The sequence below is a fragment of the Macaca thibetana genome, chromosome 14 (assembly GCF_024542745.1).
Source record: "Macaca thibetana thibetana isolate TM-01 chromosome 14, ASM2454274v1, whole genome shotgun sequence".
NCBI classification, from domain to species: domain Eukaryota; kingdom Metazoa; phylum Chordata; class Mammalia; order Primates; family Cercopithecidae; genus Macaca; species Macaca thibetana.
The window spans coordinates 112,880,847-112,907,393 of NC_065591.1; the positions used below are offsets into that span (position 1 = coordinate 112,880,847).

At 45.1% G+C, this 26,547-nt stretch overlaps 1 protein-coding gene across 7 annotated transcripts in view; it reads left to right on the top strand.

Moving 5' to 3' along the window:
* Positions 1-26,547, top strand: part of LOC126936555 (tubulin-specific chaperone cofactor E-like protein) — a 168,303-nt gene that overhangs the window by 105,771 nt on the left and 35,985 nt on the right. For all 7 annotated transcript variants that reach the window (XM_050759295.1, XM_050759284.1, XM_050759289.1 and 4 more), the window contains 3 exons: positions 205-778; positions 13,934-14,535; positions 22,041-22,602. In XM_050759295.1, coding sequence (XP_050615252.1) covers positions 205-778; positions 13,934-14,535; positions 22,041-22,602 — 1,738 coding nt within the window. The remainder of the gene's footprint in view (positions 1-204; positions 779-13,933; positions 14,536-22,040; positions 22,603-26,547) is intronic.

Here is a 26,547-nt window from a genome sequence, read left to right on the forward strand (position 1 = left end):
GAATGGGTCTAATCAGGGGAATCCAAAAAGAAAGAAATAAAGAAGCCCATGACAAATCGGTTGATATCTGTGTGGGTTCCATCAGCTTCTTGACCTCTCTCAAAAGGCTAACAATAGGGCAGACCATGTCTTTATCCCACAGCCTAGGAAATGGGGAGTCCTCTGTGTGTCCCTGGAATTGATAAGAATGATTTGATTTTTCAGTTGAATGGTCAGGAAGTGGAATTGCCTTTTTTCCATCCTTCGGGGAAGCTGGAAATTTATCGAAACAAAAACAGTACGACGGTGGAGTCCAGGGGCGTGGTGACCGTCCAGTACTCAGACGTAGGTCTGCTGTACATCCGGCTGTCCACCACATACTTCAACTGCACGGGGGGCTTGTGCGGCTTCTTCAACGCCAACGTCAGTGACGAGTTCTGTCTCCCCAATGGCAAGTGCACGGACAACCTGGCAGTGTTCCTGGAAAGCTGGACAACTTTTGAGGAGATCTGCAACGGGGAGTGTGGGGACCTGCTGAAGGCCTGCAACAATGACTCCGAGCTGCTCAAGTTCTATCGAAGCCGCTCCAGGTGCGGCATCATCAACGACCCCTCCAACAGCTCCTTCCTGGAGTGCCATGGGGTGGTGAACGTCACTGCCTACTACCGCACCTGCCTCTTCCGCCTGTGCCAGAGTGGGGGCAATGAGTCGGAGCTCTGTGACTCTGTGGCCCGGTATGCAAGCGCCTGCAAGAATGCCGATGTGGAGGTGGGGCCCTGGCGGACCTATGACTTCTGCCGTAAGTTGGGGTTGGATTCTGGGAGAGGCTTTCTAGGTGGGAAATAGATGCCATACTGGGCCTTACTCAGGACTTCCCTTCCAGGTGGGACTGAGCCCAAGGGCGATGTTAATGACTGTGTATACCTGCCCTAGTCTGATGCGTCCTCCCAAAGACTCATCACCCCAAACCAGATAGCTTCTCATCTTCACTTTTGTTCCTAACTGCACAGTACTTCTTCACTGTAGAACAATTAGCCGTCCTATTTACATGTGGTTTTATCTAGCAGAGGGTAGAGGCACCATGTCAAAGGACTCTGTAGGTGCCTTCTCCCTTGGCAAAGAAGAGCCACATTCATTTTGATAGGAAGTGATCGGCTAGGGCGCCTTTAGGGCATAGAGATTAGCATGCTCCCCAGGGCAAACCTGACAATGGGTATTAAGAGAGTCCTGTGTTACTGGCTTTTAATTTTGTCCCGAGTGTCTGACTCCTCTTAACAAGGCAGTGGAAAGTACTAGTAGTAATTAGAATACTTACTGGGAAGTCCTGATATATAACACCCTTGGTTATTGGGGAGGCCAGAGGGAGGAGTAACATGGCAAAAGGCAGAGCCCACTCCTGGAGCTAGAACTACCTCATCTGGCCTTCAGCACACATCCCTCTCCCACCACGAAGGTGGGCCCCGCACCAAAGCCAAAGCCACCATTAAGATTCCGTCCCTGACGGATGTTTATCTGCCCTCCATTTTTAGTCAGCAAAAGTATTTTTTAATTTGAAATAATTTTAGACTTACAGAAAAGTTGCAGGAATAATACAAAGTCTACCATGCTCTCAGATTCCCTAATCGTTAACATTTTAACACATTTTCTTTCTAATTTTGTCTCTAAAAATATACTCACTCTTTTTCTAAACCACTTGAGAGCAAGTTGCTGTCATTATGCCTGTTTGTACCTAAATATTTCAGTGTGTTTCCTAAGAATAAGAACATTTATATGACCATAACATAATCATTAAAATCAGGATATTGCCATTGATACAATACTATTATGTAATCTGAAGACCATGTTCATATTTTGTTAGTGGTTCCAATAATGTCTTTTATAGCCAAAACAACAAACAAAAAAACCCTGGAGTCCAATCCACGTTCACATGTTGCATCTTAATATGATGTCTCTATGGGTGCCTTTAATCTAGAGTAGGTCCTCAGTCTTCGACGTTCGTCGTCTGAGTGTTTTTGAAGAGTACAGGCCAGTTATTTTGCAGACTGTTTCTCAGTTTGAGTCAGCTTATATTTCTTCCTGGTTACATTGAAATTATGCATTTTTGGCAGGAATACCACAAAAGCAATGACGTGTCTTCTCAATGTGTCATATCTGGAGGCCTCTGATGTTGGTTTGTCCCGTTACACTGAGCATGATAGATTCGATCACTTGTTTAAGGTAGTGTCTGTCAGATTTCTCCATTGAAAGTTACTGTTTTTTACCATATAATTAATACATATTTTTCAGGGAGATACTTTAAATTTAGGTAGCTATTCTATTTCTCAAGCTTTCATACGCTAGATTTAGCATCCAGTGATAATTTTTGCCTGAATCATTTATTATTGTTTGTGAAATGGCTATTTTTTTGTAATTCAATGGCTCCTGCATTTATTAGTTGGCATTGTACTGTAAAGAGATGTCTTTTTCACCCATTTATTTATTTTTGTTTATTTAGATGAGTATGAACTCATCATGGATTCCTACTTAACCGATTGTATCTGTTATCATAATTTGTTTTTATGCTCAAATTGTTCCATATACGGCCAGTGGGAGTTCCTTCCAGCAGTGGTTTCTGTTGACATTTGCATCATCATTCATTGCTTTCCACAAGGCACAATGTACTCCGGGCTCATCTTGCACTTTCTCTGCTCCAGCCTTGGATTAGGCATTTCTCCAAGAATCTTTGGTTCCTTCCAGCGGAGCACAGTATTGAGGAGATAGGATCTGGGTGTCAGGTGTGCCCACTTCTTCCTAGAGTGTCATTGATTCTAGCATTCCCTAGTGAAGAGAGTGAGGAAATGCATGTATTGCCTATACACACCCTCCATGCACATTTTTATGTAGCTAGGTACGTCGCTTTCTCTTTTTATCTATCTCTGTCTCTATCTCACTGTGAGTTCACACTGAACCTACAGTTTCAGCCCAATACCACAGAGTTTTCTAGTTTTCCTTTTTTTTTTTTGAGACGGAGTCTCACTCTGTCACCCAGGCTGGAGTGTGGTGGCATGATCTCGGCTCACTGCAACCTCCGCCTCCCAAGTTCAAGGGATTCTCCTGCTTGAGCTTCCCGAGTAGCTGGGATTGTAGGCGCCTGCCACTGCACCTGGCTAACTTTTTTTTTTTTTTGTATTTTTAGTAGAGATGGGGTTTCATCATCTTAGCCAGGTGATCTTGAACTCCTGACCTCGTGATCCACCCACCTTGGTCTCCCAAAGTGCTGAGATTACAGGCGTGAGCCACTGCGCCCGGCCAGTTTTCCATTTTTTAGTTTCTTTTATCTGAGAGTGAGAAACCTGGCCCACTGTATTTCCTCCTAAGTTTGTTTATTTTGTTAGCTTCTTATTTTGAAATAATTTCAAAGCTACATAAGAGAACACCTGTATACCCATTGCCCAGATTAACCTATTGATAATATTTGTTCATGTGTTTTATCATTCCCTCCCTTTCCCTGTCTCTTCCTTCCTCCCTCCCTGCCCTTCATGTGAGACTGAGTTGCAGACTTCATGCCTCGTTACCCCTAAAACTTCAGTATGTATTTCCTTAGAGTACGGGCATTTACGTACATAACCACAGTACCGTTTTCAACCTTAGGAAACTTAACATTGCTACAGTAATTTAACGTCCATATTCCAATTTTGTCAGTTGACTGAGCAATGTTCTTTACAGCTCTTTTGGGGTGCCAGGGTGGGGCACTCAGTACAGACCTAGTTTAGAATCACACATTGCATTTCATTGTCATATCTCTTTAGTCTCCTTTAATCTGGAACAATGACTTAGTTTTCTTTGTCTTTTCTGATATGGGCATTTTTGAAGAACACAGCCTCCTACTTTTTGAAACAGAATGGCCCTCCATAAACAGAATGACCATCCATTGGGGTTGATGTTCCATCCTGAGGAGCTTCAGCTGTGCATCTCCACTTAGCCTCCTGGGCAGGTGCCATGTGTTTTTCTCATGGAATCACAGCACACACAGAAGCACAATCTTGTCCAGCCTCCCCCCATTGGTGATGTGCACGTTGATTCCCTGGTCAAGCTGTTGTCAAATGTCTCTGCTGTAGAGTCACTATGAGCTTTCCCTTGCAACCTGTGGGGAGATATTTTAAGACTGTGCAAATATCCTGTCAGTCTGTCTGTCTGTCTATCTCTCTATCTATCAGTCATCTTCTCAATCTGGACATGGATGCCTGTTTTTTCCAGTGGTCTGTATTTCATCTTCCATGTATTAATTATTTTCAGTGTTAAAATTGCTCTGAATTGGCCTGTAGGAGCTCCTTCAAGCTGGCTCCTGTGTCCCTTTGGCATGCCTCTGTCATTTTTTTTTTTTTTTTTTTTTTTTTTTTGAGCACTTTCTTCCTTTTGGCATAACAAGGTGCTTCACGCTCATCTTTTAATCTTCCCTGCCCCATGCTGGAATCTGCGTGACTCCAGGAAGCCCTGCTGAGTGGGGAATGTTGTTAGAAACCAAGATGTAAGGGAGGTGTCCCCGTTGCTCTTGGGGTGTCTTTGCTTTGCCTCTAGGTCCTTTCAACAGACAGAGCTGAAAACCAACACACACACCACACACTACACACACACACACACACACACACACACACACACACACACACATACATCTTTTTAACTCTATGATTCCTGACCTTGGGAAATCCAAGGAGCGTGTGGAGAGCTTAGTGGGTGTCATCTCAGAGAAGGGCAGTTGTATCCCTGGTGAGCCCCAGGGAGGGACCTAATAGCAGATGCCGTGAGAGCCTCCACGGTTCCTGTTGGCCACCACATCCGGTGGGGCCTTATCAGACTTTCCCAAAGCTTTTTCATCCACCTCCCTATATCCTCTTTTGTCCTATCTCCAGCTTATCCAACACGATCTCTGTTTCTGCTCCCACACTGAGCCTCCCAGTTGTGTTTCATTCATGCTACAGGATTGCCGAGTCTCCCCCATACCAAATCTGTTCTGTTGCCAGGCCATTTCGGTGCGGTCCTTTTAGACTGCTAACTCCTACCCGGCTGGGGATGTTTCTGAGTTGTTTTTGTGCTGCACGGAGCACAGTTTGGTGACGTCGTGTGTGCCAAGTTAGCAGGGTGTGATGGTGATATTCCCTGTTTCCCTGCGTGTGGCAGCTACTGAGAAGAGCTTCTCACTATCCCTCATCTGGGCCTGCAAACCTGGAGGAAGTTCTTATCATGTCTTTTTTAGGGAAGATGTGGGCAGAAGCAGTCACATGGAACATGGCTTTCTTGGGCTGAGGGCCAGGGCTCCGACTTGAGATGTCCCCCAGGATATCTCATCTACATCTTGTGTACATGGATCTGGCGAGAAGGACTGGATAGTGCCCACTTGATTCATCAGGCCTCCAAGTACTAAGGGATTAATCTGTTCGGAGTCTTGCAGAGTGGGGATCGAACTGGACAACAGCTATGAATCAGGAACACAATCTTCTTTGAACCTAGAGACAGACAACTGCTGCCTCTGTGTTCAGGTATTTTTAACTGGCCCTCCTGTTGGCAGAGCCAGGCTGCCCAATTAAATAATTTCACAGAGGCATTCCAGGGCCTACAGGAAGTTTTATTACTCGACGTCTGTATGTTCCAGACTTTCAGACAAATTCAGACAACACAATAAGTCATAAAGTGGGAGCCATTTAAATAAGTCATGTTATTTGCTATCACCATAAATCTGCAGTCAGTGTTAGAACATTCATAATTTAGAGACAAATGTGAAAATCCCTCTATACAGACATATATAATCAGTGCCGAACTAGCCTTCAACTTCGAAGCTGTATGGTATTGTAGTCAATGGGAGTGGAGATAGTCCTCTAGCTCAGAGGAAAAAATGATTGACTTCCAGCCCATAGTGCAGAACTGTTGTATCAGTACTTGTGGGCAGAGCTATTATTGCCATGCAATTTATTTTTCTGTAATGCCCTCTGTGTCCTTGGATTGTAAAACAGTATTAAGGAGTGACAGTATGTATATGAGCCAAATAAAGTTTTAAAGGTGAGATCTTATTTTCCCGGAGGATGGTGGGGACCTCCGCTGATCTTTAGGTTGCACAGGCTTATAGGAGGCTTCTCCTGTGCTCCTGAGTTTTGTCCCTGCCCCTGGTAAATTGTGACCCATTAAAGTAACAGTGAGAGATGGGAAGTACGCCTACGACACAGTGAGTATCCCGTGCTGTTATCATTTTATGTGCCTTTTTTTTTTCAGATGGAGTCTTGCTCTGTCACCCAGGCTGGAGTACAGTGGCGCAATCTCTGCTCCCTGCAACCTCCACCTCCCAGGTTCAAGCAATTCTAGTGCCTCAGCCTCCCAAGTAGCTTGGATTACAGGCATGTGCCACCACGCCTGGCTAATTTTTTTTTGTATTGTTAGTAGAGACCGGGTTTCACCATGTTGGCCAGGCTGTCTTGAACTCCTGACCTCAGGTGATCTGCCCGCCTCAGCCTCCTAAAGTGCTGGGATTACAGTTGTGTGCCGTGCTTTTTGACCAAGAGACTTACCTTTCAAGGAAGGCTTCTGGGAAGATGGGCAATTTGAAGTGAGACTTGAAGGATGGGTGGGATTTTGGCTTTGTGGGTGGGGGGCTGTCCAGGAAGGTGAAAGCGCATGAACAGAGGGGCTGCGGAGTGATGACCTCCTTTGTAGAGAATGATGAGGAGGTGGACGAGGCCAGAGGGCACCAAGAACAGAGAAATGAAAGACAAAAGGAGAGACTACAAGCCAATCTACAGAGTAAAAATACCTACATATAGCCTGTCTGTGTAACAGAAGGAGGTGCAAAGAGGAGAAAGGGCATACCATTGATGAAGACCCTCTTGATAGATTATATTATTAACCCTCAAAACAACCTTGCTAGCTAAATGTGGTTCATACTTAATGAAAGAGGAAACAGAAGCCCTGAAGACAGGAAATAACATCCCAGAGTTAAGTTAGCAGCATCCACAGGTCTCTGTGGTCCCAAAACATACAATAATCCCTCTCCAGAGTCTTTGAGTCAGTGGACCCAGATTCAATCTCACTCTGGCACTTACTAGTTAGATTAAGTTAAATCATCAAACTTCAATTTCCTCACCTGTGAGATAAGAGTAATAAGATTTCCCTTACTTTCCAGGTTGTTGAGATAAGGTACCCAAAAGTGCCTAGGACAGTGTCTGGCATGTAGCAGATGCTCAATTCTGGGTCTCAGACTCAAAATCTTTTTTTTTTTTTTAACGAAGGAAGAGGGTTTTTTTTTTTAAATTTTAATTATTATTATTATTATACTTTAAGTTCTAGGGTACATGTGCATAACGTGCAGGTTTGTTACATATGTATACTTGTGCCATGTTGGTGTGCTACACCCATCAACTCATCAGCACCCATCAACTTGTCATTTACATCAGGTATAACTTCCAGTGCAATCCCTCCCCGCTCCCCGCTCCCCATGATAGGCCCCAGTGTGTGATGTTCCCCTTCCCGAGTCCAAGTGATCTCATTGTTCAGTTCCCACCTATGATTGAGAACATGTGGTGTTTGGTTTTCTGTTCCTGCGATAGTTTGCTGAGAATGATGGTTTCCAGCTGCATCCATGTCCCTACAAAGGACACAAACTCATCCTTTTTTATGGCCACATAGTATTCCATGGTGTATATGTGCTACATTTTCTTAATCCAGTCTGTCACTGATGGACATTTGGGTTGATTCCAAGTCTTTGCTATTGTGAATAGTGCCGCAATAAACATACGTGTGCATGTGTCTTTATAGCAGCATGATTTATAATCCTTTGGGTATATACCCAGTAATGGGATGGCTGGGTCATATGGTACTTCTGGTTCTAGATCCTTGAGGAATCGCCATACTGTTTTCCATAATGGTTGAACTAGTTTACAATCCCACCAACAGTGTAAAAGTGTTCCTATTTCTCCACATCCTCTCCAGCACCTGTTGTTTCCTGACTTTTTAATGATTGCCATTCTAACTGGTGTGAGATGGTATCTCATTGTGGTTTTGATTTGCATTTCTCTGATGGCCAGTGATGAGCATTTTTTCATGTGTCTGTTGGCTGTATGAATGTCTTCTTTTGAGAAATGTCTGTTCATATCGTTTGCCCACTTTTTGATGGGGTTGTTTGTTTTTTTCTTGTAAATTTGTTTGAGTTCTTTATAGGTTCTGGATATTAGCCCTTTGTCAGATGAGTAGATTGCAAAAATTTTCTCCCATTCTGTAGGTTGCCTGTTCACTCTGATGGTAGTTTCTTTTGCTGTGCAGAAGCTCTTTAGTTTAATTAGATCCCATTTGTCAATTTTGGCTTTTGTTGCCGTTGCTTTTGGTGTTTTAGACATGAAGTCCTTGCCCATGCCTATGTCCTGAATGTTATTACCTAGGTTTTCTTCTAGGGTTTTTATGGTATTAGGTCTAACGTTTAAGTCTCTAATCCATCTTGAATTAATTTTCGTATAAGGAGTAGGGAAAGGATCTAGTTTCAGCTTTCTACTTATGGCTAGCCAATTTTCCCAACACCATTTATTAAATAGGGAATCCTTTCCCCATTTCTTGTTTTTCTCAGATTTGTCAAAGATCAGATGGCTGTAGATGTGTGGTATTATTTCTGAGGACTCTGTTCTGTTCCATTGGTCTATATCTCTGTTTTGGTACCAGTACCATGCTGTTTCGGTTACTGTAGCCTTGTAGTATAGTTTGAAGTCAGGTAGCGTGATGCCTCCAGCTTTGTTCTTTTGACTTAGGATTGTCTTGGCAATGCAGGCTCTTTTTTGGTTCCATATGAACTTTAAAGCAGTTTTTTTCCAATTCTGTGAAGAAACTCATTGGTAGCTTGATGGGGATGGCATTGAATCTATAAATTACCTTGGGCAGTATGGCCATTTTCACGATATTGATTCTTCCTATCCATGAGCATGGTATGTTCTTCCATTTGTTTGTGTCCTCTTTTATTTCACTGAGCAGTGGTTTGTAGTTCTCCTTGAAGAGGTCCTTTACATCCCTTGTAAGTTGGATTCCTAGGTATTTTATTCTCTTTGAAGCAATTGTGAATGGAAGTTCATTCATGATTTGGCTCTCTGTTTGTCTGTTACTGGTATATAAGAATGCTTGTGATTTTTGCACATTGATTTTGTATCCTGAAACTTTGCTGAAGTTGCTTATCAGCTTAAGGAGATTTGGGCTGAGACAATGGGGTTTTCTAAGTATACAATCATGTCATCTGCAAACAGGGACAATTTGACTTCTTCTTTTCCTAACTGAATACCCTTGATTTCTTTCTCTTGCCTGATTGCCCTAGCCAGAACTTCCAACACTATGTTGAATAGGAGTGGTGAGAGACGGCATTCCTGTCTTGTGCCAGTTTTCAAAGGGAATTTTTCCCGTTTTTGCCCATTCAGTATGATATTGGCTGTGGGTTTGTCATAAATAGCTCTTATTATTTTGAGGTACGTTCCATCAATACCGAATTTCTTGAGCGTTTTTAGCATGAAGGGCTGTTGAATTTTGTCAAAAGCCTTTTCTGCATCTATTGAGATAATCATGTGGTTTTTGTCTTTGGTTCTGTTTATATGCTGGATTACGTTTATTGATTTGCGTATGTTGAACCAGCCTTGCATCCCAGGGATGAAGCCCACTTGATCATGGTGGATAAGCTTTTTTATATGCTGCTGGATCTGGTTTGCCAGTATTTTATTGAGGATTTTTGCATTGATGTTCATCAGGGATATTGGTCTAAAATTCTCTTTTTTTGTTGTGTCTCTGCCAGGCTTTGGTATCAGGATGATGTTGGCCTCATAAAATGAGTTAGGGAGGATTCCCTCTTTTTCTATTGATTGGAATAGTTTCAGAAGGAATGGTACCAGCTCCTCCTTGTACCTCTGCTAGAATTCAGCTGTGAATCCATCTGGTCCTGGACTTTTTTTGGTTGGTAGGCTATTAATTATTGCCTCAATTTCAGAGCCTGCTATTGGTCTATTCAGGGATTCAGCTTCTTCCTGGTTTAGTCTTGGGAGAGTGTAAGTGTCCAGGAAATTATCCATTTCTTCTAGATTTTTCTAGTTTATTTGTGTAGAGGTGTTTATAGTATTCTCTGATGGTAGTTTGTATTTCTGTGGGGTCGGTGGTGATATCCCCTTTATCATTTTTTATTGCATCTATTTGATTCTTCTCTCTTTTCTTCTTTATTAGTCTTGCTAGCGGTCTATCAATTTTGTTGATCTTTTCAAAAAACCAACTCCTGGATTCATTGATTTTTTGGAGGGTTTTTGTGTCTCTATCTCCTTCAGTTCTGCTCTGATCTTAGTTATTTCTTGCCTTCTGCTAGCTTTTGAATGTGTTTGTTCTTGCTTCTCTAGTTCTTTTAATTGTGATGTTAGAGTGTCAATTTTAGATCTTTCCAGCTTTCTCTTGTGGGCATTTAGTGCTATAAATTTCCCTCTACACACTGCTTTAAATGTATCCCAGAGATTCTGGTATGTTGTATCTTTGTTCTCATTGGTTTCAAAGAACATCTTTATTTCTGCCTTCATTTCGTTATGTACCCAGTAGTCATTCAGGAGCAGGTTATTCAGTTTCCATATAGTTGAGCGGTTTTGATTGAGTTTCTTAGTCCTGAGTTCTAGTTTGATTGCACTGTGGTCTGAGAGACAGTTTGTTATAATTTCTGTTCTTGTACATTTGCTGAGGAGTGCTTTACTTCCAATTATGTGGTCAATTTTGGAGTAAGTGTGATGTGGTGCTGAGAAGAATGTATATTCTGTTGATTTGGGGTGGAGAGTTCTGTAGATGTCTATTAGGTCTGCTTGCTGCAGAGATGAGTTCAATTCCTGGATATCCTTGTTAACTTTCTGTCTCGTTGATCTGTCTAATGTTGACAGTGGGGTGTTGAAGTCTCCCAATATTATTGTATAGGAGTCTAAGTCTCTTTGTAAGTCTCTAAGGACTTGCTTTATGAATCTGGGTGCTCCTGTATTGGGTGCATATATATTTAGGATAGTTAGCTCTTCCTGTTGAATTGATCCCTTTACCATTATGTAATGGCCTTCTTTGTCTCTTTTGATCTTTGATGGTTTAAAGTCTGTTTTATCAGAGACTAGTATTGCAACCCCTGCTTTTTTTTGTTCTCCATTTGCTTGGTAGATCTTCCTCCATCCCTTTATTTTGAGCCTATGTATGTCTCTGCATGTGAGATGGGTCTCCTGAATACAGCAGACTGATGGGTCTTGACTCTTTATCCAGTTTGCTGGTCTGTGTCTTTTAATTGGAGCATTTAGTCCATTTACATTTAAGGTTAATATTGTTATGTGTAAACTTGATCCTGCCATTATGATATTAACTGGTTATTTTGCTCGTTAGTTGATGCAGTTTCTTCCTAGCCTCGATGGTCTTTACATTTTGGCATGTTTTTGCAATGGCTGGTACCGGTTGTTCCTTTCCATGTTGAGTGCTTCCTTCAGGGTCTCTTGTAAGGCAGGCCTGGTGGTGACAAAATCTCTAAGCATTTGCTTATCTGTAAAGGATTTTATTTCTCCTTCACTTATGAAACTTAGTTTGGCTGGATATGAAATTCTGGGTTTAAAATTCTTTTCTTTAAGAATGTTGAATATTGGCCCCCACTCTCTTCTGGCTTGTAGAGTTTCTGCCGAGAGATCTGCTGTTAGTCTGATGGGCTTCCCTTTGTGGGTAACCCGACCTTTCTCTCTGGCTGCCCTTAAGATTTTTTCCTTCATTTCAACTTTGGTGAATCTGGCAATTATGTGTCTTGGAGTTGCTCTTCTTGAGGAGTATCTTTGTGGCATTCTCTGTATTTCCTGAATTTGAATGTTGGCCTGCCCTACTAGGTTGGGGAAGTTCTCCTGGATGATATCCTGAAGAGTGTTTTCCAACTTGGTTCCATTTTCTCCCTCACTTTCAGGCACCCCAATCAGACGTAGATTTGGTCGTTTTACATAATCCCATACTTCTTGCAGGCTTTGTTCATTTCTTTTTCTTCTTTTTTCTTTAGGTTTCTCTTCTCGCTTCATTTCATTCATTTGATCCTCAATCGCTGATACTCTTTCTTCCAGTTGATCGAGTCCATTACTGAAGCTTGTGCATTTGTCACGTATTTCTTGTGTCATGGTTTTCATCTCTGTCAGTTCGTTTATGGCCTTCTCTGCATTAATTATTCTAGTTATCAATTCTTCCACTCTTTTTTCAAGATTTTTAGTTTCTTTGCGCTGGGTACGTAATTCCTCCTTTAGCTCTGAGAAGTTTAATGGACTGAAGCCTTCTTCTCTCATCTCGTCAAAGTCATTCTCCATCCAGCTTTGATCCGTTGCTGGCGATGAGCTGCGTTCCTTTGCAGGGGGAGATGCACGCTTATTTTTTGAATTTCCAGCTTTTCTGCCCTGCTTTTTCTCCATCTTTGTGGTTTTATCTGCCTCTGGTCTTTGATGATGGTGACGTACTGATGGGGTTTTGGTGTGGGTATCCTTCCTGTTTGTTAGTTTTCCTTCTAACAGTCAGGACCCTCAGCTGTAGGTCTGTTGGAGATTGCTTGAGGTCCACTCCAGACCCTGTTTGCCTGGGTATCAGCAGCAGAGGCTGCAGAAGATAGAATATTGCTGAACAGCGAGTGTACCTGTCTGATTCTTGCTTTGCAAGCTTCCTCTCAGGGATGTACTCCACTGTGTAAGGTGTGGGGTGTTGGTCTGCCCCTAGTGGGGGATGTCTCCCAGTTAGGCTACTCAGGGGTCAGGGACCACTTGAGCAGGCAGTCTGTCCGTTCTCAGATCTCAACCTCCGTGTCGGGAGATCCACTGCTCTCTTCAAAGCTGTCAGACAGAGTCGTTTGCGTCTGCAGAGGCTTCTGCTGCTTTTTGTTGTTGTTGTTGTTGTTTAGCTGTGCCCTGTCCCCAGAGGTGGAGTCTACAGAGACAGGCAGGCCTCCTTGAGCTGCTGTGAGCTCCACCTAGTTGGAGCTTCCCAGCGGCTTTGTTTACCTACTTAAGCCTCAGCAATGGCAGGCGCCCCTCCCCCAGCCTCACTGCTGCCTTGCTGTTGGATCGCAGACTGCTGTGCTAGCAATGTGGGAGGCTCCATGGGCGTGGGACCCTCCTGGCCAGGTGTGGGATATAATCTCCTGGTGTGCCCATTTGCTAAGACTCTTGGTAAAGCGCAGTATTGGGGTGGGAGTTACCCGATTTTCCAGGTGTTGTATGTCTCAGTCCCCTGGCTAGGAAAAGGGATTCCCTTCCCCCTTGCACTTCCCAGGTGAGGCGATGCCTTGCCCTGCTTCAGCTCTCGCTGGTCGGGCTGCAGCAGCTGACCAGCACCGATTGTCCGGCACTCCCTAGTGAGATGAACCCAGTACCTCAGTTGAAAATGTAGAAATCACCTGTCTTCTGTGTCGCTCGCGCTGGGAGCTGGAGACTGGATCTGTTCCTATTCGGCCATGTTGCCGGAAATGTAGACTCAAAATCTTCTACATGGAAAGCTAGGTGCCCTAGCAGAGTATGTGAATGAAGGGGTGCCACTGGAACTTGGATCTCCCAAATGAGGATGAGTACAGCTTACTGTATTGTGCGCATAAGACCACACACACAGATACAGAGGCACACACATGCAGTTACACACATGCATACTCACATGCATACACATGTGCACATGCACGCTCACATGCATGCACAGATATGTGCACACACGCATGCACTCTCACACATACATGCACACACAATGCACTCATGCACACACGTGCAATCACATGTGCATGCACTCACACACATGCAAACACACACTAACACACATGCATGCACAAACGCATGCATGCACACACACATACACTCACACACATGCATGCACACACACACATGCACTCACACACACATGCATGCACACACACTTCTGTCTCTGACTTTTGTCCTTTTCTCAAACCCGTCTTCTCCTTGACCACCTGCAGCACTGGAGTGCCCAGAGAACAGCCACTTTGAGGAGTGTATAATATGTACAGAGACCTGTGAGACCCTTGCCCTGGGCCCCATCTGCGTGGATAGCTGCTCTGAGGGATGTCAGTGTGATGAGGGCTACGCTCTACTGGGCAGCCAGTGTGTCACGCGGAGTGAGTGTGGCTGCAACTTTGAGGGGCACCAACTTGTCACCAATGAGACCTTCTGGGTGGACCTGGACTGCCACATCTTCTGCTATTGCAATGGCACAGACAACAGTGTCCACTGTGAGACCGTGCCCTGCAAGGATGATGAGTACTGCATGGAGGAGGGCGGCCTGTACTACTGCCAAGCCCGCACCGACGCCTCCTGCATCGTCTCAGGCTATGGCCACTACCTCACCTTTGATGGCTTCTCCTTTGACTTCCAGACCAGCTGCCCGCTCATCCTGTGCACCACAGGAAGCAGGCCGAGCTCAGACTCTTTCCCCAAGTTTGTTGTCACAGCCAAGAATGAGGACCGGGACCCGTCACTGGCCTTGTGGGTTAAGCAGGTGGACGTGACCGTGTTTGGCTACAGCATCGTGATCCACCGAGCCTACAAGCACACTGTGCTGGTGAGTAGTCACGGGGCTTCCTCAAGAGGGGAGTCGTAGAGACGTAAGGATGGGGTCAGCAAGCCAGGCTGCAGTTGAATCAGGCAGGTCTGGAATCCAAAGAAAATCATAGTATATTAAAGCAGAGAGAGGCCCTAGAGATTTTTGGTCACTTCATCTTACAGAGAAGGAAACAGAGGCTCAGAGAAAAAAATGATTTGCCCAAGTCACATACACCAAGTTAGGAGGCAGAGCCAGCTCTGGAAGTGGGCCTTTCATGTGGCAGCGGAGTATGTTGGAGAGAGCACAGACCGGGGTTAGCATCCCTGCTTGGTGGCTGCTGTGTGACTTCAGGCAGTCACTTAACCTCCTAGCTTGGTCACTCCACCTGTAAAAGAAATGCCTACCTTGTACAGACCAGGCCTCCCTAACTGATGCTATTGTCCTCATCCACCCACTTCCCTTTTTTGAGATCAGGGTGATATTCACCTGTTCTGGCCTCCCTCCATCTCTCCTGGTCTCCCTTTTGGCACCCACAGGATTTGTAAGTTCACACATTTGGAGGACTCGTGGCTCTCCTACAATCGCTTTACTCACTTAGGCTTCAACTCACTCTTTCTAAGCTTCCCACCCTTTTCACCCAAAGAGCACTTCCTTGACCACGAAGACAGGGGCAGTGGGGCTGAGGAGCTCTGTGCACTCCTCGTCTGGCCTGCAGACATCAGCCCCAGCCACAGGCCCAGCCATTCTTTCTCCAGGGTCCTGCTCTGCACATGACTTGAAATGCTAAGAAGCAAGCCAATGGCCTCTGCTTTAGCATTTCAGAGAGCTGATTTAGGGTGTTTGCCTTCTTGACATTATCATCACAGGTCTGTGTCATAATTTTTCTATCTCTAAAGGGACTCTTTTTCATCTTGTATACATTGTGTTAGAAATTCTGAGCTATACTGAACTAAACTATCTAAACCTAACTAAAGAGCTCCCTGGGCAACTATACCGACTTCTTTTTCTGCCTCGGGATTTCTTCAGCTTCCTTCTCTGACAAAGAGAGGTTCCCAAGCCTTTCAAGTTTATTGAAAATCTTACTTTTTAGCATCTAAGGGAGCAATTTCACTGTGTCGTCCTCTTCCCTTGCTTGCACACCACAAACCTAAATTCCAGTTGTTTTCCTTTCTGCTCATCCTAATGGTTTATTCCAGTAGCCATTATTGCATTCATCAGGCTGTATTTTTCGTGATCTTCATGTCTAAAGCTCTCTCACTTCTAATCATGGGCTTCATAAGGGCAGGAACCATACCTAATTCATCTTTATGTTGAATGAATGGGCAACCCCCTGCACCTAGTGACACTCGAAACACTGGTCAAATGAATGAATGAGGCTAGGCATGGCGGCTCATGTCTGTAATCCCAGCACTTTGGGAAGCCAAGACAGGTGGATCAGAAGGTCAAGGGTTCAAGACCAGCCTGCCCAAGATGGTGAAAGCCCGTCTCTATTAAAAATACAAAAATTAGCCAGGCATAGTGGTGGGCACCTGTAATCCCAGCTACTCGGGAGGCTGAGGCAGAGAAATGCTTGAACCCGGGAGGCGGAGATTGCAGTGAGGTGAAATTATGCTATTGCACTCCAGCCTGGGTGACAGAGTGAGACTCTGTTCCCCCGACCCCCCAAAAAAAGAATGAATGAAACGACACAATAACCCCTTTCTTCCAGGGTTCCCGTGATTTTGTCACAGTGCTAGTTACTGTTTCAACAATCTGAGAGGTTACATTGCCACTGAGGCAAGTTCGGACTGTGTCAGAGTCTTGGCTTTCAGCCACATAAGAGTTCTAGATGTTTGGATAGTCAAAGCTACCCATTATGACAACTTCCCTCTATCCGTTTTCATCTTACGTTAAAACAAATGTATCGGTCGTTTTGCCCACATTGCTTGCGTTGTATTTGTCCTTTACTCTTTGTTTCCTTTTGTGATGTCTTTCCACCCTTAGATTTAGGTGTTTTCATGCAGTTACTTATCTCTTTGATACTCGCTGCTCTTCTGCCTTTCTGCCTTTCAGGTTTTTCTTTTCTTTTAAAATGTAATCTGTTCATGGGTCCTGTCTCATCTAGTTTAAGATGAATTGTGTTTTCTGCCTCGTGTTACACACTGTCTGCATTTAGGTACCTCAACACCTGAGGCTACGCATGTTGGCTTCAGACATCCTCCCAGTTCTTTTCAGGTATAGACTGTGGGGTCCTCGTGAGCACCTACTCTTCTTTCATGCTACCCTTCCCTCTCCTTCACAATAAACGACTTCCCACTGTCTCTAGGCATTTCCTTCCCTTTCCCTCTACTTTAGGGTTAAGCCCCCAGTGGGTTAGCTCTCCTTCCAGGCATGTGCTCTGCCCCAGTCTCACAAGATGCACTTATTGCTAAAGTCCCAAGACCACACAGCAGATTTCTTCCTCACAGAGAGATGGAGAGGGGGGTGTGAATTAGTTTATTAAGGTCTGCCATTATGAAATACCACAGACTGGGCGGCCTAAAACAACAGCAACTCATTCTTTCCCAGTTCTGGAGGCTGTAAGTCCAAAGTCAAGGTGGTGGCAGGTTCAGACTCCCCAGGAGGTCCTGGGGAAGCACCACCCCCTACCTCTCTCATAGCTTCTGGTGGCTGTGGGCAATCCTCAATGTTCCTTACCTTGTGGCAGCATAAACTCCAGTCTCTGCCTCCATCTTTACATGGCCTCCTTCCCTCTGTGTCTCCTGTTTTCTCTGTGTCCAAATCTCCTTCTCCTTTTAAGAACACCATTCACTGGAGTTAACCCCACCTAATCCAGGGTGACCTCATCTTAACTTGATCACATCGACAAAGCCCCTATTTCCAATCAGTCCATTCACAGGTCCTGGGGGTTAAGGTCTCAACATTTGTTTTGGGGGGACACAGTGTAACCCACAACAGGGGGTCAAGGAGAAATGGATTAAAGAGGTGGGGGGAGTTCTTGCTAGGGTACTTCTTTCTAAGTCACTGAGATGTCCTAAGTGCTCAAGTTGGAAACAGAGTATACAGCTTTCAAACCCTTGACAAGAAGACCAAGTTCAGGGGGCATCGAGGGTTCTTTTCTTTCGAGGCATAGGGGATAGATTTAACAGTTACTTCAGATTATTAAAATGCATTGCAGAATCTGCTTATTCAATGATTTGCATTTGTTTTCCCATGATGTTTTTATTAGTCACCATCTCTCCCTGAGCCTGAAGAATAATGGCCGTTAGGATGACAGTGTGAAATGAAGTGCTGGGTAAAACACACCCTAGAGTGCAGGTCACTGCTGGGGCCCTCAGAAATGGAGGGTGATAAGAAAGTGCTTCCTTGGGACACAGGGTTCTTCTATGACTCTGACCTTTCCCTGCATTCAGCAGCACCACAGGACATGGGAAAATCCACTAAGCCAAGAGAAGCTAGAAATAAATGTGCTATCTACAGACCAGACAGGGTAGGGGGGTGAGCTGCAGAAGGTGAGCCACTCCTGGGGGCACCGCCAAAACCCATCTCAGCCATCCACAGCCAGAGCTCATCAGAGACTGCCTCACTCCTGCCCCTACCCCCAGGCTTCATCACAGCCAAGTCTGACATGATTCAGGCCAACGGGGAGGTTTTCAGGGTCCTCGTAGCCTGTGTCTTTATCATTTATTGCCAGAAGAGTGGGGTTTTGAGCATCACTCTGGCTTGGTTTAGTGTCTTGAGCTTCTATTGATGCTTATTCTCTACCAAGTCCTGGGGGTAGAAAAATGAATCAAATATGGCCTCTGTCCTAAAAGAGTCTAGTGCTAGAGACAGACATGTTGGCAATTAATGTCTGTGTAACGTGAAGAGCTACAAAAATGTTGCTCATGGAGGGTGTGAGAGCACAGAGGAGGGGTTGCCTAAATCAGCTGCGAGGACCTCAGGGAGGGCTTCCTGGAAGAGAAGACCCAGAGTTGATCACTGGAGGATTACACTTGCCAGGCCAAGAAGGAGGTGAAGGTGTCCATGAAAAGGAAATATTGGTGAAGACTCGGGGTGGGTAGCAAAGTGAGGGATGCAGGGAGACTTTGCTGCAGAAGATCTTGTTGGAGAACTAGGTCAAGGTCTGTTGTTTAAAGGAAAACTGTCTCCAAAAACTCTAATATGTGGTCTTATTTCCAATACTTAAATATTTGAAATACACTTCCCCCGACTCCTGCCACACCTTCTCATCATCCTCTGCGACTTCCTCCTCCATCCATCAAGCCTGTTGCCATTCTAGCCTCTCCTTTTTCCTCTGACCTCCTGCCTCTGAGCTCCTGCCTCTGAGCTCCCTCTTTTCCTCCATTTCTCACTCACAGAGAGGCAGGGCAGTGGTGCCAGGGTGGAGGCGGCATGCATGGGGTTTCTGAGACAGAGAAGCCGAGCCTGTCTGAGTCGAGGGTGTTCCTTTCTCAAAGCTCTCCTTGGCAATGGCAGAATTTGCAAGCCTTTAGCTTCATCCAATTATATTGCCTCCCCAAGGCATTGCCTCCTGCGTGACATCAGGTAGCCAGAAATATAGAATGCAAGGTAACTTAGGAAGAAAAGCCAGCTGGCACCAATTGGCCTCTGAGTGCAAGGCTTTTACTTTATTCGCTGTGAACTTTCAGGATAGATCAGAGTCTCCATGGCCTGATCTCGCTCCTCCTCTCACCCTCCATGCACCTTGTCCCTTAAATGACTATCACTGTATCCTCTCCACCTCCTCCCTTCCAAGTGCCGAGAATGAGGCATCTCTTCTCCTCCCATGGCTGCTTTCCCCCTCTGCCATCTCTTTGTTGCCTTCCCTGGGATCTTGGCCCTCTGTTGTCTCCTCTCCCTTCTGTGTCTTTCTACAGCATCCTTCTCTTCAACCCATAAACATGTTCATTCTCAAACAAGCCTTGCCCCCAGTTCCCCACTAGCTTCAATCCAATCTCTCTCCTTCCATTTCTGGTCAGACTCTTAAGAGCATCATCTCTGCTTCTGAATCTCCTGTTTGTTACTTTATTTGCTATTTGTTTCTGCAATCCAAATTCTGGCCTCATCTTCCTACTTAAATTCTCTTATTAAGATTGTGATGCTTTTGTTTTACAAAACAAATGGGTGTTTTGCAGACTTTATCTCATAGGCCGCTTTGCCATGTGTGTACTGGATACAAGTCCCTTCATGATCCAGGCCCTCCCTACCTGTCCATTTTCATCTCCCACCACTCCCAAGGCCACACGCTATGCCCCAGCAGCACTAAATTGCTGTAATTATTCATATTTATCAGGATATTTTTCCCTTACCTACCTGGGCCTTTGCTGGGACTGAGTGAGCCCTTTACTTCGAATTCCCTTGTCTTCACTCCCACCCCTCCTTGATGGGCCAACTCCTCCTCCTCCTTTGAGACCGGGTGCGGCCATTGTCTTCTGCAGGCAGCCCTGATTTTGTGCCCAGGCTAAGGCTGGTGCCTGTGCATCTGTTTACCTCTATCATTGCTTTTATCACATGGTATTGTTATCTGTCTGTGTACTTCCCTCTGCCACATGCCTATGAGCTCCTAGGAAAAGGCCATATGTTTTGTATCCCAGCCTTTAGCACGGTGCCTGGCACTCAGTGGTGTCAAATCAATGTCTACTGAATGAATGAATGAATTCTGCCTCAGCGAATACTCACAGAAGGAGATAGTTGAGTTTTGAAGGGTGAGCATTGCCCCAGGAAAAAGGTGGGGTCAAGGGCATCCCTGTTGTCTTAGGTCAGGTTCCCGAGAAGCAAAGTCTGAGGTGGGAAATCTTGGGAAAGTGAGGATAGCACCAGGTCAAGAGAGCTCAGCAGGGCTGTGGTCCAAGCTGCAGAACAGCTTTAGCCTGGGCTAGTGGGAGCCCTGGCACTCGACTCACAGTGTCAGCCAGTCATTGGCCAAGGGCTACCCTTGGATTAGGGGGTCAGAATCTTCTGGGAAACGTGGTTCCCATGGGGCCAAGGCCGGCTGTGAATTATCATTAGCCCATAGTCGCAGGGCCTGGGACTGGGGGCCCTGGGTGGAGCACGGAAAGCATCCATCACACTCACAGCACAGGAAATGCAGGGTGGAATGGCACAGCTTGGTTCATTTAGGGAACTGCAAACTGTTGGGTGTTGCTGGTGTGCAGGAAGCCAATGGGGTGGATCTGAGAGGCAGGGCCAGTTCCTGGAGAGCTCAGGGTGAAGTGCTAAGAATATCAGACACTTTACTCAAGCCCTGGAGAGGGCTTTCAGGATTGGATTAACTGTTTTCAATTGCATTAAGATTATTGGCGTGGCGGTAGTGACTGAATGGAGGGGCAATCCTGGGGCCAGCGAGACAAGTTAGGAGAGTACGCTACAGTCAAGGTGAAAGGTGATGAGAGTCTGAACCAAGGCAGGAGAAGGCGTGGAAAGTGGTGTCAGCCAAGAGAGAGAGGAAGGAGGTTGGGGGAAGGGATTTCTGGTCAGAGCAATCTTAAAACAGCTGCTTCTCCCACAAGGCATGCCACCTCCCCCATGAGCCCTTGCTGCAGTGAGCAAGCTGCCTGTCCATCTTCCATCATGCACTAACCTGGCCACAGGCTGTAGGATTTGGCTCCTCTGAATCAAAATAGTTCAAGGGCAGTGCAGTCCTGGAGTTTACTGTTAAGGGATTTCCCTCTTGTCTGAATTTAAAAATATGTGGGAGGAAACGTATGTCAAGTGCCCCCTCCGTGGGAGACATTGTGCTGGGTGCCTGGGGGGTAATGAGGGGAAGGTGGGCATAAAGATCAGTAAAATGTGGTTCCTGCCCTCAAGTTGCCCATAATCTTGTAGGTGAGATGGAAGAGCGTACACCAGTCATAACATAAGGCAGATTGTGATGTGTGCTGCAATACAGTGTCTGCAGGCTTGATCCTGGCCAGCGGTAGAGAGGAATACAAGAGAAGTATAAATAACCTGCCCTGGTTTCCCAGACAAGGGAGTGATTAATTCTGACCACGGGCTCAGAAAATCTTGCCTTACAGAAGAGGCAACATTGGAGCAGGGTCTGGAGGATGAGAGGGATGTTGATGGGTGGAGAGTGGCATTTCAGACAGAGGGAACAGCAAAGTGAAGCCATCCTTAAAGAAAAAAGAAATCTCGAAGGAATTAATACACTGGGGCTTGCCTAAAATAAATTCCATGGTAGAGCTAGAAATAGAAACACAAGAGTTCTATGTTTTGGTATTTCAGTCTAAACTTTAATTGAATTCTTATTACCTTTACATTACCTTGGAGAAAACAATTTGAACTCCTGGGGGAAATAATGCTATGTAAACAGAAGGCACTGAAATAAATAAGTATATTAGTGTACCAAGGATAGTCATTTGCATCTGTTCAAATCCTAATAATAATAGTTGACTGGCATAAACAACAGTACATGCAAAGACTACATTCAACCTGCTCCAACTTCCCTCTGGGACTTGTCTTTCAAGAGACTCATTGTTAGGAGAAGAGCTGGGAAATCTCTGGGCCAACTGTGTTTCTCCCCCTCATCTCTCCTCTTATAGGTCAACAGTGAACGGCTCTATCTGCCCCTGAAGCTGGGGCAAGGAAAGATAAATATCTTTTCCTTTGGCTTCCACGTGGTGGTGGAAACTGATTTTGGCCTGAAGGTTGTATATGACTGGAAGACCTTCCTGTCCATCACAGTCCCTCGGAGCATGCAGAACAGCACCTATGGTCTGTGCGGCCGCTACAACGGCAACCCTGACGACGACCTGGAGATGCCCATAGGTCTGCTCGCATCCAGCGTCAATGAGTTTGGGCAGAGCTGGGTGAAGAGGGACACCTTCTGCCAGGTGGGCTGTGGGGACCGCTGTCCGTCCTGTGCCAAGGTAGAAGGTTTCTCCAAAGTGCAGCAGCTGTGCAGCCTGATCCCCAACCAGAATGCTGGCTTCTCCAAGTGTCACAGCAAAGTTAACCCCACCTTCTTCTACAAGAACTGCCTGTTTGACTCTTGCATCGATGGGGGCGCGGTGCAGACCGCCTGTAGCTGGCTGCAGAACTACGCCAGCACCTGCCAGACTCAGGGGATCACGGTGACTGGCTGGAGGAACTACACATCCTGCAGTGAGTCCTTCTCATTGTCGCTCCTTGTAGCTTCTCTTCTTTCTTGATTGCTCTGGGAAGGCTAGTCTTCCATCTCCCTAGAAGTCAGAACATATTGAGTAGCAGTTTAAGGATATGCACTTTGGAACTGAGTTTGTTATCTGAATGAAGCATGACATGTAACCTCCTGGAGCCTCCATGTCCTTATTGGTAAAATGGAGTTAATATCACTTATTTCATGGGTTACCCTGAGGATGAAATAAGGTCATGCATATAAATCACAGAGTATTGCACGTGGCATTTGGACACACAAAGTTCGCAATAGAATGCTAACAAGAGATTAATGAAAGAAGGATAAGTTTTAGCAGCACCTCATGGGCCCATCCTTGTGTCAGTAATCCACATGCTTTGTCTAAGCATGTTATTCTATTTGATTCATATGTGTCATGTTTCAGTCTTTGTGTTTATGAAACAGAGCAGAATATTAAGAGTACATTAGAGAAGGAACTAGAGCCCCTGGATTCTAGCCTTTACTCTGTCTTTAAGGATCTGTGTGACCTTGGGGCAATTCACTTTTCCTCCCTGGTTCTCAGTTTCCCCTTCCATAAAGCAGTGGTAATGCTGCCTTTACTGTTTATGCCTCAGAAACGTCCAGGGGATCCAATTAGGTAATTGAAAGCCAGGCGCACTCTGTGCATTCTAAGCGGTATTGTTATATTAATGGCTTGCTCTGAGCCAAGACCCCATGCTAAACATTTTATCAATATACCTCATTTATTCTTCTCAATGACCCAATTAGTCAAGGAGCAACTGAAACTCAGAGGAATGAAGTAACTGCCTAAGGTCGTATAATCTGAGTGGCAAAGTCAGGACTTGAGCTTCTAACCCAAAGCCCAGGCTCGCAACCCATATACTATACTGCTGGACTATGTACTGGGATAATTTACCTGCATTTAGCACATAAGAATAGGAAAAACTTGGGGGGAAAAAAACACTGTTGGTCTTTAGCTAACCTGCTTTGATCTATTTTCCTGTCTCAATCTCAATAATAGCATATTTCTTTAAAAAGCATATTCCCTTTAGAAGGTCTGTAGCTCTTTTAAAACTACAAATTGATCTGGAATGCATAGAGCTCTAAATAAGTGATACAGCAGGGTCCCCAGAGAATCAACTCCCATCTTCATCCTGGAAAAGGAAATTCAGATGAAAAACCAGAAACAGCATTGTGCTTTAACGCTCACACAGTCAGTTTACATTCCACACAACTGGATTCATGTCGATTGTAAGGGAAGGGTGGGAGGAAGATGAAGGCAGGGAACAGATGCCAACCCCATTTCATCCAGGCTCAGTCCCTGAGTGGGTGAGGCCAGGCAGGGTAGGGAATGGTGCCAGTAGGGATGACAGTCCAGACGAACTGGCCTCTGATGACTTCAATAAAATAAATACACCTATAAGAAAGCTTGGGTCTGGGTAAATCCCCAGAGCTACTCTGGATTCATTGGGGTCATTCCAGTAAGACCAGAGAGCTTGTCTTCCTCTAAATCAGAAAACCAAGCTTTGGACCCAGAGGCCTAAACATGGTGCAGAATGGGGAAGCTGTTTCGGAAGGGAAAGCTCGCCTGTTTCCCCTCGAGACATGTTACAGAGACTTCCCTCTTCACCTGCACCCACGCCATGCTGGGTGTACCGCTCTCAGGGTGGCTGGGGTGGGGACAGGCATGCCAAAAACCAATGCTTCCAACTGCAACAAATAGGGAAGTGCACACAGGGGCTAATGCCAGGAACTCTCACCTCAATTGATGGGTCTTAATTTTTGTCACTCATGAGAAGGAAAAGAAATTGAGTCAGCAAGGCCTCACAACCTTACCCCCAAGAAAGAAAGGGCCCCCACAACAAAGCTTGGCTAGGGATAAAGGATAAGAAGGTGATTTTTCTTGTCTTTCTCTCCCTTCTACCAGCAACCCTTTCCTCTCCCCTCCCAAATTTCTGTCCAAACATTGGTTGCCTCCTCTCTACCCTGGCTTGCTAGTAATGGGAGCTCTACCCATGGCACCCAGAGCCGAGTCTGCCCTGCCTCATCCTCAGTCTCGGGTCCTATCCCTTGCCCTCTACCAGCTTCCCACCAGCACGTCCCAGGCTGATACGCCAGGGCCAGCAGGTAACTTAGAATCGTTCCCATCACAAGGAGACTTAGACCTTCCCTACCTTGACATTTCAAGATAGGGGTAAAGATCCAAAAGTTAGAGCACCTGAGGAGATGGTGGTAATGAATGGCAAAAAGAAAAACTAAAATAGGAGAAAAAATATATGTTTTAAAGCTGGTATGGAGGTCAGGTTGGGGGAGAGGGCGTGGTTAGAGGCAACTTCCTTTTCCATTTTGAATCTCAGAAGCAGAGAAAAGCTTCGGGAGACTGAGTCCTAATTCAGCCATTCGACCTAAGAATAGGATTGTTTTAACTGTAGCTGATATGACTCCACATCATGTGAGGACAGGCCCCATCTCTCTCCAACTCTCGTTCTACCAAAAATTAATCCAAGCATCTCATCCAATGCTTGATATGAGAAATGGTGCTTTAGGAGCAAAGGGGTTAACCTAGAACTGCCCATCAAACTTGTGCTTTTTTGGTAACAAGGTAGAATGCTGGTGTTTTTCAGTGATCTGACCGTTCCTATCAATGGGATAATTTATTACTCAATTACCTTATTTGTAAACTCATTGGAAAATCTTGTAACCTAAGTTGAGCAAATAGGCTTACAGGGAGAAGGGAAGGTAAATTGTCTTAATTACTAGCCCCTCCTTAAAATTCATTGAGCTGAGTCTATCATTCTTTCAGTCCCTTAACGGGGGACTGTAATTAGGGCATTCAATGGTGAGAGGAGAAAGAGAAGGAAATAAAAAAGGAATAAATGACAGTTCCTTAGCTCTCACTATGTGCCAGGTTCTAAGTGGGATCTGGGGACTCATGCATTTACTTCTCATTGCAACCCTGTCAAGTAGGCACTACTCATGATCCCATTTTCTATAGGAAGAAACTGAAGCTCAGAGAAATGAAGTCACTTTCCCGAGGAAGGTGGCCTGGGTAAGTTGGAAAGTGGCTCCTGAGACAGTGCTCTCCCTTCTGTGCAATGCTGCCTCTCTGAGCCTGGTCACCCAGTGCCTAACTTGTGGCCAAAGTTGGTTGTCATCGTCATTTTCCCTTTTATTGGAGGCAGCTGCTGCTACTTCAGAGTGCTGAGTACAAAGTCTGATAATTAAGATTTGTCTTACATTTTCTCCAAACATCTAATAAATTCCTGTTGAATAATTGTTAAAAAAAATTCCTTCTACGATTACAACTATTACTACCATGAATTGCAGAAGTTATTATTGAAGTACCCGGCACTATATGAGGCGCTTTATGAATTATATCTTATTTTATTTTGATAACTACTTGATGAGGGAGATATTATGATCCCAGTTTTATAGATGAGAAAACAGAGTTTTAGAGAGAGCAAGTAACCTGTCCATAGTGACACTGCTTAATGGCAGAGCGAGGCCTCAAATCCAGGTTGGCCTGATTCCAAAGCCCCTGTCCATTCTGTTGAGCTGAATTGCTTTTTAGGGGCACCATTCATCCTGTCTACCAAGGCACAGATGCTGGGTATGGCAAGAGACATTCTTGACCATGGTACAAATCCAGGTGCAGAGCCCAGGTCATCACTCCACAGCTCGCAGTATATCATTTGGTGGGGAGAGAGAAGCAGTGGATCAGTACTAGGAATCTGAAAGTTTGTTTTCCAAGAATCAAGTGTTTCTTAACCATCTGCCATGTTCTCACACTGTTTGGGGTGGCATGGAAGAATCAGAGTGCGAAACGTGGTGTTTATCATCCAGTTGGAGAAATAGACCCATTTGAAATACTTGAAATAACAAACATCTCTAAATTAGTAATACCTCTTCCCAAATATTACAGTGTATTGCAGACC